This window comes from Meles meles, unplaced genomic scaffold (assembly GCF_922984935.1).
Source record: "Meles meles unplaced genomic scaffold, mMelMel3.1 paternal haplotype, whole genome shotgun sequence".
In the NCBI taxonomy this organism is placed as follows: domain Eukaryota; kingdom Metazoa; phylum Chordata; class Mammalia; order Carnivora; family Mustelidae; genus Meles; species Meles meles.
In genome coordinates this window covers 210352-224508 of record NW_025721110.1, presented here as the reverse complement: position 1 = coordinate 224508, position 14157 = coordinate 210352, and the positions used below count along the sequence as shown (strand labels likewise).

General features: G+C 61.7%; 1 protein-coding gene across 1 annotated transcript in view; it reads left to right on the top strand.

Moving 5' to 3' along the window:
• Window positions 1–14157, top strand: part of LOC123935977 (voltage-dependent N-type calcium channel subunit alpha-1B-like) — a 122353-nt gene that overhangs the window by 58873 nt on the left and 49323 nt on the right. Inside the window, 12 exon segments of the mRNA XM_045996803.1 lie at window positions 1891–2020; window positions 2133–2192; window positions 3151–3257; window positions 3838–3849; window positions 5930–6032; window positions 7735–7895; window positions 10395–10532; window positions 11273–11310; window positions 11313–11455; window positions 11721–11885; window positions 12162–12272; window positions 12671–12754. Coding sequence (XP_045852759.1) covers window positions 1891–2020; window positions 2133–2192; window positions 3151–3257; window positions 3838–3849; window positions 5930–6032; window positions 7735–7895; window positions 10395–10532; window positions 11273–11310; window positions 11313–11455; window positions 11721–11885; window positions 12162–12272; window positions 12671–12754 — 1252 coding nt within the window.

Genomic DNA, 14157 nt, shown 5'->3' with positions numbered 1-14157 from the left:
GTCGCCGGCGTTTCTCGCCCCCTCATCAGTCCAACTGGTGCCGTAGGTCACCCAGGACTTCCCTAATGGCAGGTTAGGTGCTGGGAGAACAGGGGAATGAGCAGAACGGACAAGGACCCTGTCCTTGATAAGCTTCTGTGCAGGTAGGAGAGACAGAGAGCAGAGCAGACAGTCAGGAGGGCACCTAAGCCCTCACAGGGTGGGAGGCACTAGGAGGCAGCCCAGAGCTTCGGAGGGAACTGCTGTCGGGGTGGGAAGGTCAGGTCGGGTCTCAGTGGGAGGGGGAGGGGGGTGGGGCAGGGCAGGGAGACCAACCCGCAGAGGCAACAGACAGAGCGAAGGTGCGGGGCAGCAGGGTCCTGCGGGCAGAGGGTCTGACGGAGTCTGGCTGCGCCCTCCGGCCCCACCCCTGCACACGTGCCCTCTCTCTGCCTGTCTTCTCGCCTTCGCTCGGCACCCACTTCTTGAGAGCTCACTGGGCCCTGCTAGGGGGCACGGTCCTGCCCGTGAGCGCGGACGTGTGCCGGAGGAGCAGGCAGTGGCCGGCGATGGGGGTCGGTGGGGACACGGCCAGCCTGGGCGTCCGCAGAGCCCTGCACAGAGCTCCGCGGGCGGGCCCGGTCTTCAGGAGGAGATGACGGAGGCCGTGTGGGGAGTTTGGGAGTGGAGTGCTTGGGAAGACAGTTGGGAGAGAATCTGCGGAACTTGATAGATTAGATGGGGAGAGGGAAGGAGATGTCAGGGATGACCCCGGGCGTTTCTGCAGGCCGGCTGCCCCCCCACCCCACCTGAGCTGGGGGCAGGCGGGTGCGGGTCCTGTGGAGCAGGGACAGTCCGCGTCGGGTCTCTGCTGGGGCTTGGGAGCCGGGTGGACTCGGGGCGTGCATGAGGGGGAGAGCTGAGGGGATACTCAGTCCCAGGACACAGGATGAAAGAGGCAGAGACAGAGTGTCCCGGAGAAGGGAGAGGCGTGTGCACAGAGGGTGGCGTGGCGGGAGGTCACCAGAGGCTCTGGCCGGGGGCGGGGGCAGAGTATGGCGGTGGTCCCCGTGGAGAGGGGAGCACGGTAGCCCCTTCAAGGCGGAGAGAGCGTGGGTGGGTGCGGCTGGGAGGTGGAATTCCCTTCAGACCTTCGGCCCTAAGAGTAGGAAGTGGTCAGAGAGGGGGCCGGGCTGCAGAGTGAGACACGGTCTGTCCCGCCTCCCCCGGGTTCTGCTTCTGTGGCTGCTCCTCCCAGGGGACTGGCTTCCCTGCCCCCTTCCTCCCCACCTAGGGGTCTTCCCAGAGCTCCTGGTCACTGCCTGCCGCCATGGTGTAGGCTTTGCCAGCATTTCAGTCTCCCGTTGGTGTCTGGCCACACTCCCGTGCAGCACCAGGCCCCAGGGTCCAGCATGTGCCTAACAGAGCAGAGTCGTGGTCAGTAATGCCCGTGGTGCTGCAGGGAGGCAGGTGACCCCACAGCCCTGGCGGGGACCCTGCAGCCCTGGGGGGGCGAGCACGGGCCAGCACGGACCTAGAGGAGGGTCGTGCACCCGCCGTGCACAGGAGGCTGGGGTCCAGCCTTGTCCTCTCTGAGCAGCCCCCCCCACCGCCTCTGTAAATCTGTAGAGGGCGCGGCCGTCCACACACAGCGGGGGACTGTGCGGGGTGGCTTTGAGCCCTCATTCCTCATGTGCCGGCTCTGCTGTGGGTTCCTGCAGCCTTCCCGGCTCTCTTCCCGGGCCATCCTTCAGGACTCGGAGGCACCAGCAGGCGCCTGGGCACTGTCCGCCACCTGCAGGGACACAGCAGAACCCGGGTGTGGGGTGGCACGGCGTGCAGGGAGGGGCTGGGTGTGTGGCCCGGGGAGGGACCGGTCCCGCTCATCGGGGGCCTCTGCTCTGCCCGCAGGCTTCGCCGCTTTTGCCATTCCATCGTGACCATGCGCTACTTTGAAATGGTCATCCTTGTGGTCATGGCCCTCAGCAGCATCGCCCTGGCCGCCGAGGACCCAGTGCGGACAGACTCCCCCAGGAACAATGTGAGTGCGGCCCTCGGGCTGGAGGGGGCCGGGCCGGGTCCCGTCTGCAGGCTCCGGGGGCATGGGGGTGGCGGCCGGGGCTGGCCCCTGACAGGCTCTCCTGCGGTTCTAGGCTCTCAAGCACCTGGACTACATCTTCACAGGCATCTTCACCTTCGAGATGGTGATCAAGGTGAGATGTGTGGTTCCCTGGTGGCCCGGGGCTTCACTGGTCTTCCCTCACATGGGCCAGCCGGGCCGGGGCTGCTCACGAGGCGTGTGCTGGCTGTGCCCTGGCCGTGTGCTCCCAAGAGAACCGTGCACACGGGCGTGCTCATGGGTGTGGTGGGGGGCGCAGGCCAGTTCACCAGACGCACACCCGGCTTTGGGGGAGCCCAGGAGCCGCTGCCACCCGCCAGCCAGGCCTCCAGGCTCCTGGGAATGTGTCCCCCTCGGGACAGTCCCGTGACGTCAGGCTGGGAGGAGGGAGGCTGAGTGGGTGCTCAGAAGAGCTCTCGGGCGTCCTGTGAGGTGACGGACACACCCCTTCACCGCTCGGTTCTGCGTCTTGAGTCCTGACGGGCTTCGCTCCTTCCTCAGCGTCTGACAAGTGGCTGCGTGTGTGCACGGGCGCTGTCTTTGCCCACAGGGCTGCTTGGGTTGTACCCGCGGCTTGGTGACCGGTGTGTGTGTGTGTGTCTGTGCGTGAGCTCCGCTTCTTCTTTTCCTCCTGCAGACGCACGGGGGAGGCGTGTTCTTTGTCGTCCCATTTTAGAACGTGGAAGCTGGTGCCGGCCGGAAGTTGCAGCTGTGGGACTGGCCGAGCCGGTCCTCGTGAACCGGCCCTTCCTCCTGCTGCAGAGAGCTGACCCTCTGCGGGCTGGGCAGTGTGCGGGCTTCCTGGGGTGGGGGATGACTGCAGCCCGGCGAGGGGAGGGTGTCACCAGAGGGTGGGCAGCCCAGGCAAGATCTCAGCCAGCCGTGACCATGTAGGGATATTTGGATCCATGGTGTTGAGGTTCAGAGGCCCCACTGAGGCCCTCAGAAGACAGGATCGGTGTGGCCTCCTTCCCCCAACCCCATGAGTCTGGGGCCTGGCCCTGCTCTGCTTTCTGAAATATTCAGCAGCTAATATTGTTGCTCCCCTGCAGATGATTGAATTGGGACTTCTGCTGCACCCTGGGGCTTACTTCCGGGACCTGTGGAATATTCTGGACCTCATCGTGGTCAGTGGGGCCCTGGTGGCATTTGCCTTCTCGTAAGTACCAGGTCTGCCCTGGGTCTGGCCGGGCTGCCAGCCCAGGGCTGTGGTGGGTGTGCGGTTCGGGAAGGAGGGCCCCACTGGCCTCCATGGCTGTGTGCAGCTCCCCTCCTGTCTACCTGGGACTGGGCTGTGTGGGACGGAAAGCTTCTCATGGCCACCCGTCCCTGCCACGGCCTGTGGTTCTGACCTGGGTGGGCAGGCCTCCGGTTCCTCTGCTGCTTGCCTCTCGGGTCTTCGAGAACCGCTCTCCGCCCCGACCTTGGCTGTGCCACCTGGAGAGCCGGAGCTGGCGGCCGCTGGCGGGTGTTCCCCCACCGCAGTGTTGGGCCCCGGTTTCTCTGACTCCCGAGTCCACACTCAGCTCCCTTGTGGCTGGGCCTGGGTCGACTCCCTCAGACCCTGCATGGGGGTGGGCGTGGGGCAGGTGTGGGGGCCGGGGTGGAGCTACAGGGGAGACCCAGAGACCAGGAGGACCCGAGGGATGGTACCTGCATCTTCTCTGAGCATTCGGGGACGGCGGCGCCTCCTCACTGACTCTCTTCTCTTTGTCTCTTTGTCGCTGGACTCTCGGTAGGAGCTTCATGGGGTAATGCCTTCCCTCTGCCCCTCACACGGCCCCACATCATAGCCCAGCGTGGCCCCTCCGGGCCGGCTCACTGCCACGTGTCACCTCTGCTCCCCCTCCACTGTCCAGAGCGCATGCTGCCGGGAGCCGTGTCCCCAGGCCACGGGTCGCTGCCTCACCTCTGGGGACTGGGCTGGGGGCTGGGGCTGGAGCAGGGCACCCCAAGTAAGTGTTGGAGGCCGGGAATGTGGGCCCTGAGGGCAGTGAGGGCCTGGGTGGGAGCTGCTGTCCCCGTGACTGCCAGGACGTTGGCCATCCTGACGAAACTTCCCACGTGTCTGCTCCGGCACTGGGGCCTGTTTCTTCTCTCTGTTCCCCATGACTGCCCCCCGGCAATGCGCAGCATCTACTGTGGGGGTCATAACTGGTTTTCTTTCTGCATAAAGTGTCAGTGAGGGGCTTAGGAGAAAGACAGGAAAGGGGTGTAGTGCAGCCGGGCGGACTCAGTGAGAGAGCTCCGAGCGAGCGAGCGGGGAGTGAGGTCTCTAGACACAGAGCACGGACCACTTGAGGCCTGTCCCTGCAGAGAGCCCTCCGCCAGGAAAGGAAAGCAGTGACCCTCCCTTCTGTATCTACGGGGGGTCTGCCGGCCCCTGTCCTCTTGGGACTGGTCTGCAGGGCTTCTGGAGGAACCTGGCCTGCGGGCGGGTGTCCGGAATGCTAGGGTGACGGGAACACCTGACACAGTGTCTGGAGGTTGGTGTTTTGGAGGGAGTTTGACCTGGCTCGGATGTAGGCCCCGGCTGGTCTTGGGGCGGGTCCAAGGGACGAGGGCTCCCCAGCTCTCCTTAACCCACGGGTCCCACCTGAGCCTCACAGCTGCCTTTCCCTAGAGCTTAGCGGAGCCCAGAGAAGACCACTGGAGGCCCTGCCCCCTCTCCCCATGCGCAGGCTCCTTGGGAACTCGGAGGGAGGTGACCTCTGAGCAGGACGGACTAGGACCCCAGTCCTGAGTCCTCAGCCACTGCTGGGTGGGGTTGTGGCCTTGCTTCTAAGAATCGCCTCCTTAGGCAGTGAGACGTTCCCTCGGGATCACCCCCCACCCCCACGATCTGCGCTGACTTTGGGCTGGCGAGAAGGCTGCCCAGAGTTTGATGACAGCTGGGCCCCTGGCAGCCCTAGGGAGCCGGCCGGGACTGCCCCAGCGTCCTTGTGCGTGGCCCCAACCTGGGCCTGCTGGTCCTGGGTCTCCGAGCCGGCGTTGGGTATCTGGAATGTTCTTTTCCCGACTCTGTCTTACCCCCCACACTGGGTGTCCTTGTCCGCTGCTCTCTTGGTCTCTCTGTGGGCTCTTTCCTCCTCCTTCCCTCCCTCTCTGTTTTTCTCTTTCCTTTGGTCTTTCTTTCTTTCTTCTTTTGTCTGCCCTTGCGTGGCTCCATCCCTTCCGCTGCCCAGTACTCAGCTGACGTTTGCTCGTCCTCCTTCACGCCTCCGCATCTGCCTGCCTGTCAGCCTTCTCCTCCCCTCCCTCCCGGTCAGTTTGACATCGTCTGGAGGAGTGTGGGAGCAGCTGCGTGAGGACAGGCAGGGAGACCCAGTCATGTTCCCCTCACCTCCCTCTCCCGGGACTGAAAAGCAGGAGAGACCAGCCCTTCCAGAAGGCTCTGACCCTAATGGCTTGTAGGCTTCTGAGCCAGGTCTGCAGTCCTGGGGCCAGCTCCCTTCTCTCCTCTTTAGCCCCATGGTTGGTGTCCACATGGCGGCCGGATGAAGCCGTTTTGGGTGGGCGTTAGGGGACCCCTCGCATGGAGATGGCGGACGTGGTCTGCGAGAATGGGTTCTTTCCACCTGGAAGCCTGGCTTTCCCCATATGCCAGGTGCTGCCCTGGGCCTGGTCTTGGTCTGCTCAGACAAGGCCTGGCTCGTGCTCCCGCAGGAGGGGTGCGGCAGCCGGTGGGGCTGGCCGGGTGGAGGCCTGCCTGTTCCTAGGCCATCCGCCCTGGGCCCTGTGACCGAACGCACAGGGGAGTGCTACCCGGCGGCTTTGTGGGAGCGGCACGGGTGCCGTCCTGCTTCTGCATGTGTGGCTTCTCCCTTCTAGAGGATCCAAAGGCAAAGACATCAACACCATCAAGTCCCTGAGAGTCCTGTGCGTCCTGCGGCCCCTCAAGACCATCAAGCGGCTGCCCAAGCTCAAGGGGAGAGCCTGGACCTGGGCTTGGGCAGTGCGCAGGGCTGTCACGTGAGTGTAGGGCTGTGTGCGCATGTATGTGTGCCGTGTACATGCGTGTGCACATGTCTGTGCATGTGGGTGCAAGTGTGGCCGCCTTGTGTGGTGTGTGGATGCGTGTGCGTTCACCTGGCGTGCCGTGTGCATGTGTGTGCGTGTGAGTGCACACACGTGTGGCATGTGGATGTGTGTGCATGCACCTGGCGTGCCGTGTGGATCCGTGTGCGTGTGCATGCACACACGTGTGGCATGTGGCATGCGTGTGTCCGTAGAACTCACCCGGTCTGGCTGCAGCTCCCCTCGTGGGATGGGGCGAGCGGAGCTCTGGGAGATCACACGTCGTGTCAGTGGGTCCAGCTCCCCCAGCTTCCCATTGGAGTGTTCTGGAAGGCTCCTCTCCCGTGACCAGGCAGCACCAGCAGCTGTTGTACCGGGAAGGGGAGGGGCTGCTGCGGGGCGCCTGGGTGGTCCAGGGTCCAGCTCCTGGTTTCAGTGCAGGTCATGATCTCGCGGTCGTGGGATCAAGTCCTGAGTCAGGCTTCGTGCTCGGGGGGAGTCTGCTCGGGATCCTTTCTCTCCCTCTGCCCTTCCTCTCTCTCGCTGACTAATCAAATCAGTTACATTTAAAAAAGGAAGAAGGGGCTGCCGAGAGAGGTGGAGGGTCCTAAGGGAGACGCAGGGAGGGCGGGGGCTCCTGAGAAGTGGTTCCTGGCCGGGCGCCAAGTGTTGGAGGGGCTGAGGTCCTGGAGAAAGAAAGTGTGAGCCCCAGCTTGGAGTTGTGCTAAAATACGGTACGTACCGAGCGTGGCCCTCACTGTGAGGAGTGCTCGCGAATCTTCCACTTGGTTAATCCCACCAAATGGTGCCGTGACGTCGCCCGCGCAGCACGCAGAGGCAGGCCTCGCGACCTGAAGCTTGTGGGGTGGTGGTGTGCTGGGGGCGGGGGCTGGGGGGGGCTTGAGGGCAGCCTCAGGTGGGGACTCAGACCTGGGCGGGCAGCTCAGAGGTGTCATGGCCCCTGGGCAAGGGGGCCGCGGCCGCACTTGCTGAGGCAGCCGCTGGTGTCGGAGTCGGCCAGCGGCATCTCAGGAGATGGTCGTGCACCTGCTTCTTTGCACAGCCCGGGCTGCCGGGGGTCCCCTCGGCTCTGAGGGACGGGGACCAGGCCAGGGTCTGGCAGGCAGTCCAGGGCCAGCTGAGCTTCCAGGCGGGGAAGAGCCTGAGAAGAAGCCTTGGTGCTGGTGCTAACAGACGGCAGAGTCACCTCTGGGCTACACCAAAACACGCTTCAAGTCCCCGTGTCGGAGCTGGCCACAGCACTGCGGTTTTCTGCCCCGTGCTGGCTCGCACTGATGGGCAGGGGCACAGCGTGCCCCCCCAAGCAGGCCCGGACGCGGGAGCAGAGGACTGGCCATCTCCCCACCCCGACCCTGTTCCCGCTGTGTGGGCCCCTCCCGACGCTGGTTGACCTGGGCTCCAGGCCGGCCTCACGCAGGTGGCCTGTCCTGTGAGTGTCCCGCCAGCATCCAGGCCATCTGGCCATAAGGCCCTTTCTCGCACCTCCCGCCCTCCCAAGTCCCGGGAGACGCAGCAGCTGTGTTGGGGGATGGGTGGCGGGTCCCTCCGTGGGTCCGGCCGAGGCCCTGGGCCTCTGAGCCGGGCCCCCGCCCCTGCAGGCCGTGTTTGACTGCGTGGTGAACTCGCTGAAGAACGTCCTCAACATCCTGGTCGTCTACATGCTGTTCATGTTCATCTTCGCCGTCATCGCCGTGCGGCTCTTCAAGGGCAAGTTCTTCTACTGCACCGACGAGTCCAAGGGGCTGGAGAGGGACTGCAGGTGAGCCGAGGCCGGGCGGGGCGGGGGAGGGGCCGCGTGGGCCAACTGAGAGCTGCACCTCTGCCCCAAGGCCACACCGGGGACTTCCCTAACGTCTCCCTCAGCAGAGCCAGGGTCCCGCCACTCTGCGGGACATGCTCTTCCTGCCCATGACATCGGGGAGCACACGGGGGCCACTGCGGTGGCCGGAGGGCTCCAGGCCAGGCTCTGAGATCAGGGGGCTGCCCTCTCTGGATCTGGCCCCACCCCACAGGAAACAGGAGGGGGCGCTCGGTTGGGGGGGCTAGGGGAAAGGGAGGTAGGGACTGGGGTGGGTGCTGAGCAAGGCAGCAGGGGCAGCTCCTTCTCCCCCCGCAGGCGATGGTCCCCGTCGCCTCTGTTCAGGCAGTGTTCTCTGGTGTGAGCGAGTCACCACGTGCCTCCCCCTCTGTGCCTGCGGGGCATGGGGGATGTTTCCAGTTGGAGGCCTTCCTGACTCGTCCGGGGCACGTGTGCTCGGAGCACACGTCTGCGGTTCCAGGACGGCGTAAACCTGGCGGTCGGTTGCAGGGTTGTGCACTGTGTTTCTGCAGGTGCTGGTAGACGTGTGTGAAATCATCTTCCGCCATGCGGGCGAGGGCTCCAGGCCTGCACTGCATGGGCAGACTTGGGCTTTCTGTCTTGCGCTCTTCAGCCTTTCTGATGTGGGGCTGCTGGCCCTTCTCTGTGGTGTGATTCGTGTGGTAGCCAGTGATGCTGGGTCCTCCCCAGGGGATGGACCGCTCAGTGTCCCAGGAAGGGTCTGGGCATGGCTTCCCCTGTTGTCCTGTATGGGTTGTCTTTCTCTCTCTGACTGATTCGTAGGAGTTTTGTAAGGTCCTAGATCGCCATCCTTTGTCAGATCTATGGGTTACGGTTGTCTTTTTCTCCTTTGTGGGGTGTTTTCAACTTTTTAAAACGTGTCTTTTCAAAAACCAAAGTCGTGATTGTAGTTTGGGCCACTTAATCTTTGTTACATTTAATGCTCTCTGTGTCCTGTTCAGAAAATCTATCTGAAGGTCAGGGAGAAGTCCCCTTACGTTTTCCTCTGGAAGTTTTATTTCTGCCTCTCCCGTTTGGATCTGGGGTCTCTCTGGGGTCGATTTCCGTGTGTTAGGTGAGTGTGGACACAGGCGGGTTTCTGTAGATGGGCACTCAGCTGGCCAAGCACCATCTGTTTGCAAAGACCCATCCCTCTCCCCCATTCCATGGTCTGCTTTGTTTTTACTAAGCTATGATTCCTATGACTCATCCCCTGGAAGTTCACAGTTCCGTGATTTTTTAATGCATTCACAGATAGGGCAACCGTCACCACAGTCAACTGTAGACAATTTCATAAGTTAAAAATAACGCAAAAACTCCCATGTTCTTTGTTACCACCAGCTCCCCATCTCTCCCCTCAGCAACCGTGAATCTACTTTTGTGCCTTTACAGATTTCCGTGTCCGTCTAAAGGAAATCATAACTATGTGGTCTTCTTGGTCTAACTTCTTTCCTTGTTGAGGTCACCTGCGCTGTACCGTGTGTCCGAACATTGTTCCCGTTTATGGTTGGATTTTATTCCATGCTGCGGGTGTGGCCCAGCATGTCTACCTTGTCCTCTGTCGACGGGCATCTGGGTGGTTTCCGTCCTTTGGCTGGTGTAACTGATGCTGCCATGAAGTGTTTGTGTGGACGGATGTTTTCATCTCTCTGGAGTGGACGCGTTGCCCTGGAGTTGATGGGTCCGTGCAGATTCTGCTGCCCCGTCTCAGGGACCGCGGGGCTCTTCTGGCACGGCCGACCCGGCCTGTGTTCCCAGCAGCCGTTGGGGAGAGTCCTCATTTCTCCACATCCTTGCCAGTTGTTATTTTCCTTTTTAAAAATTAATTATCGCCCTCCTCCTGGGCATACAGCAGCATCTCACTGTGGTTTTCTTTTGCATTTCTCGGATGACTCCTGATGTTGGACGTCTTGTGTGTGCGGATCGGACGTTGGTAAACCTTCTTTGGAGAAATGCCGATTCAGATATTTCACCCATTTTTTAAAATAATTGATTATAATTGTTCTTTGTATACTCTGGATCCAACTCTTACCAGAGAGGCGATTTTCCAGTATTTGGTTCCGTTCCGTGTTGACGAGGCTGTGAAACACAAAGCTTTCCATTTTGATGACGTCTGCTTTATCTCCTTCTGGGGTTGGCGTCCCGTCGAACAGTCGTTCCCCTCGTTCCAGGCCCCTGGGTCGTCGTCTCACAGCTTTCTGGTGTCAACTCTCACCTTCGTGTCTCGGTCCGTCTTGCGTTGGGTCTTGTACCTGGAGGGGGGTGGGGTCCAGCTTCCTTCTTCTGCGAGCAGCCCCCGCTGCCCAGCGCTCTCCGTGGAGGAGACTGCTCTTCCTCCGTGGGACGGGCAGCCCTTCCAGAAGTCAGCTGGCTGTCGACAAATGTGTGTGTCTGGATCCTCTGTCTTCACGCTAACCTCACGTGTGTGCTCGTCCCCAGGGGCCAGTATCTGGACTACGAGAAGGAGGAGGTGGAGCCTCAGCCGCGGCAGTGGAAGAAATACGACTTTCACTATGACAACGTGCTCTGGGCTCTGCTGACGCTGTTCACGGTGTCCACGGGAGAAGGGTGGCCCACGTGAGTGCTCACTGCTCCACGTGGCAGAGCAGGGAGCAGGGGGGCAGCTCGGGCAGGGAGTCCCCACCCTGCGTCCGGGCATGTTTTAGTCACCCGGCAAATGCCCTGTTGGCCCTCTCGGGGCAGACACGGCTCTGCTCCAGGAGTGGGAGGAGCAGGAGATCCAGACAAGGTGCACAGCACAGCGATCGCCTGAAAATCGTTTTTCTGAGTGGCTGGAGGCCAGAGGGAGGATGGGGCTCGATATCTCCCTGTCCTGCCCTTCTGGCCCCAGTTAAGGGTGGGCAGAGGGATGTATGTGTTCCGTGCCACACGGGATGACAGGGGACTCCCTTTGGGGCTGGGAGGACCGCCACTCAGAAGGTGGGATCAGTGCCGTGTCTGGAGCCCAGGGCTTTCTAAAGGCAGGTGAAGCTGGGCATGAGCAGGTGTGAGCCAGGAGTCAGCAGGGCAGGGCAGAATCCCCAGGCCTCCTCGTGTCCTGGGGTTAGGACCTCTGGGCCCCGGAGACCGCCCCTTGATGGCTGTCCACCAGCCCTGAGTACAAGCCCGTCGGGAAGGTCATCTGCCTCAGGAGACTACAGTCTTGGGGAGAGGGCTGGGGCCCACAGTCTTGAGTACCCCCTTCCTTTTGCCGTCCCTGGGTTCAGGTATGGAGGCCTCACCTGTCATACAGGTCTTGACTTTCCGTGGCTCTGTCCTCGGGTCCCCCTGACACTTGGTGTTTGCTCTTGGTGCAGGGTCCTGAAACACTCCGTGGACGCCACCTATGAGGAGCAGGCGTGGAGCTGTCCATCTCCTATGTGGTCTACTTCGTGGTCTTCCCCTTCTTCTTCGTCAACATCTTCGTGGCCTTGATCATCATCACCTTCCAGGAGCAGGGGGACAAGGTGATGTCTGAATGCAGCCTGGAGAAGAACGAGGTGGGTGGCGCCCTCTTCTGCCTCACGTGCACGTGGGCCACGGATGCTCTGCTGGGCCCCCCCGATGGGCCACGGAGGCAGAAGCACTGGGCTTCCCTTCCGCGTGGGGCTCACTCATTGCTACAGAGCTGGCGGCCAGCACGGGGGGCGGGCAGAGGAGGAGGCTGGCCCAGGCTGCCTGCGAGGGTGGAGGACATGGGTGGGATGCTCTGGTGTGGGGGTTCCCCTGCCCCCTCCGGGTGCTCACTGCCCCTTCCCCATGCAGAGGGCTTGCATCGACTTTGCCATCAGCGCCAAGCCTCTGACGCGGTACATGCCCAGGGACAAGCAGTCATTCCAGTACAAGACATGGACATCCGTGGTCTCGCCTCCCTTTGAGTACTTCATCATGGCCATGATCGCTCTCAGCACGGTGGTGCTCATGATGAAGGTGTGTGGCCTGGCCTGGGGGCAGTGCGGGACCGCTGGGCTGCGGGAGCACCACCGTCGCGGCTGGTCACATCCTGGGCACCATCGGATGCCTCCTGTAGCCCCGGGCCAGGGTTCTCTGTGGGCTGAGATGGTGTGTCCTGGAGAACACGGGGAGAGCAGGGACGGCTGTCCCCACCTTGGGCGGGTGCGCAGCTCTCAGTGCTCTGGCAGGAGGTCAAGGTGGGGTGTCGTGGGGCTGCCGAGCCTGCGGCCGATGGCGCTCATTCCCACGCAGTTCTACGACGCGCCGTACGAGTACGAGCTGATGCTGAAGTGCCTGAACATTGTGTTCACGTCCATGTTCTCCATGGAATGCGTGCTGAAGATCATCGCTTTTGGGGTGCTGGTGGGTGCCTTGGCTCCCTCTTCGCGTTTTGGTGGTCTGCACTCTGGCTCCCTCTCTGTAAGGGACCCTTCAGGGACTCAGAGCGTGGAGCTGGGAATTCCCCAAGCCCCCAGTGCAAATGCGACATTGCCAGGGCCCGGAGGAAGGGGCTGCTTCTGTGCTCTCAGCTGCCTGAGCTCCGCCCCAGCCCAGCTCCCGGAGACAGGCGGGGCCATGTTCCTCCTCTCTGGATGGACAGCTCTCGGTTCTGCACCTGCGCAGACCCACAGGTGTTTGCTTACCAGCCGGGGCGGCCCACCTGTTCCTCTGCCCCTTTCTCGATGAGGACACTTCCTGCGACGCCGCTCCTGGCTTCTGCCTTGCTGGCCTTGGGGACTAACTGCTCTTTTCCTCTCTAGAACGATTTCAGAGACGCCTGGAACGTCTTTGACTTTGTCACCGTGTTGGGAAGTATAACTGATATTTTAGTAACAGAGATTGCGGTGAGTAGCGTCTCCTGTCCTTGCTCCAGGGCCCCAGGCTGGTTTCCTTCTGGGCGGGGCTCCCTCGGTGTACCTCCGGGTCCTGAGTGCTAGGCCCCCTCTCTCCTGCCCAAGGAGCCCCCGGAAAGAAGAAGGCTTCTCTCCAGAGGGCAGTTGAGGATTTGGTATTATCTTGGGAAATGCATTTTCTTGGATTAGAAAGTGGTTTCCAAAAGGTCTTCTGGTCTGGTGGCCTGAGAGTCACCTAGGGGCTCCATCAGTAGTGACTGACCAGGAAGACAAGAATCTTAAATCTGCATGTGTCTAAGAAATCGAACAACTTGGCACCAAATTATAGGAAGTGAATTTAGACTATTTTAGAATATCAGGTTTGTTTTACGTGTGTGTGTGTGTGTGTAAATAAAATGAGGTCCTCGTCCACATCATACACGGATTATGGGCAAAAACTGACCCCATGCTACAGCATAAACTTGTCTCAACCCATGTCACAGAATCTGAATTCAGGCGATAGGCTTTGAGTACAGTGCATGAAGTTAGAATTAAATGGCAAAACGTCTCCTCTCTGTCTTAGACTGGGCTCTCCGGCAGCCGGCGCGGGAGTGGGGTCTCCGACAAGTCGTTCCAGGAAGCGTTCCCAGGCAAAACCGCGCGAGAGGGGTTTGGGGAAATGGGTGGTAAGTGGAGGAGCATCAGGAGTGTTGGGTCTGGAGCCCAGTGTCGGGTGAGTTTGGTTCGTCCCCCAGGGGGCCCAGAGACAAGGGGGCCATGGCTCAGAGCTCTTGCCTCTGCGCTGGTCGGTCCACAGCTACGGGCTGCACCTGGGGTCCGGTTGTCAGATGCCTCCAGCCCTCCTGAGGGCACCCCGTGCGGCGGCTCTGCAGCCCTGGGGAAGAAGGAGCGCCAGGCTCCACGGCGACAGGGCTGGACAGCAATGCCCGGCCGACTGCTGTGACCCCGGCCCCGCTCAGCTCTGCCACTTCTCACACCGGGCTCACCTCCCTTGTTCTTCAGGGTGGTGCTGGCCTCCGTGTCTGGGGCAGGTGTCGGGAACCACCTGGAGCTAGTCGCGTCCAGGTGAGGCTCACGCACATGTTCTTCCTGTCCCCCCTTGGGGTGGCCTGACTGGTGGCCAGCCTGCTGTGGCGCTGGTTCCTGGGCCGGATCAGGGAGCCTCCAGTGAGACCCTGTGTGGCCCAAGCCCCAGCTCGTCACAGTTGTGTGGTTCTGGCTGACATAGTACCCCAGTCGTGATTACGACTGTCACAGAGCATCTGGAAAGGCCCTGGCGAATCCCCTGGTTTCCAGATAGACGACTTCCTGCCCTGTGTGTTGGTAGCTCGGCCCTTCTCAGTGACCGGCATCAAACACCCTGGCCAGCCCGGAAGCTCCGCTCGGCCTGCTGG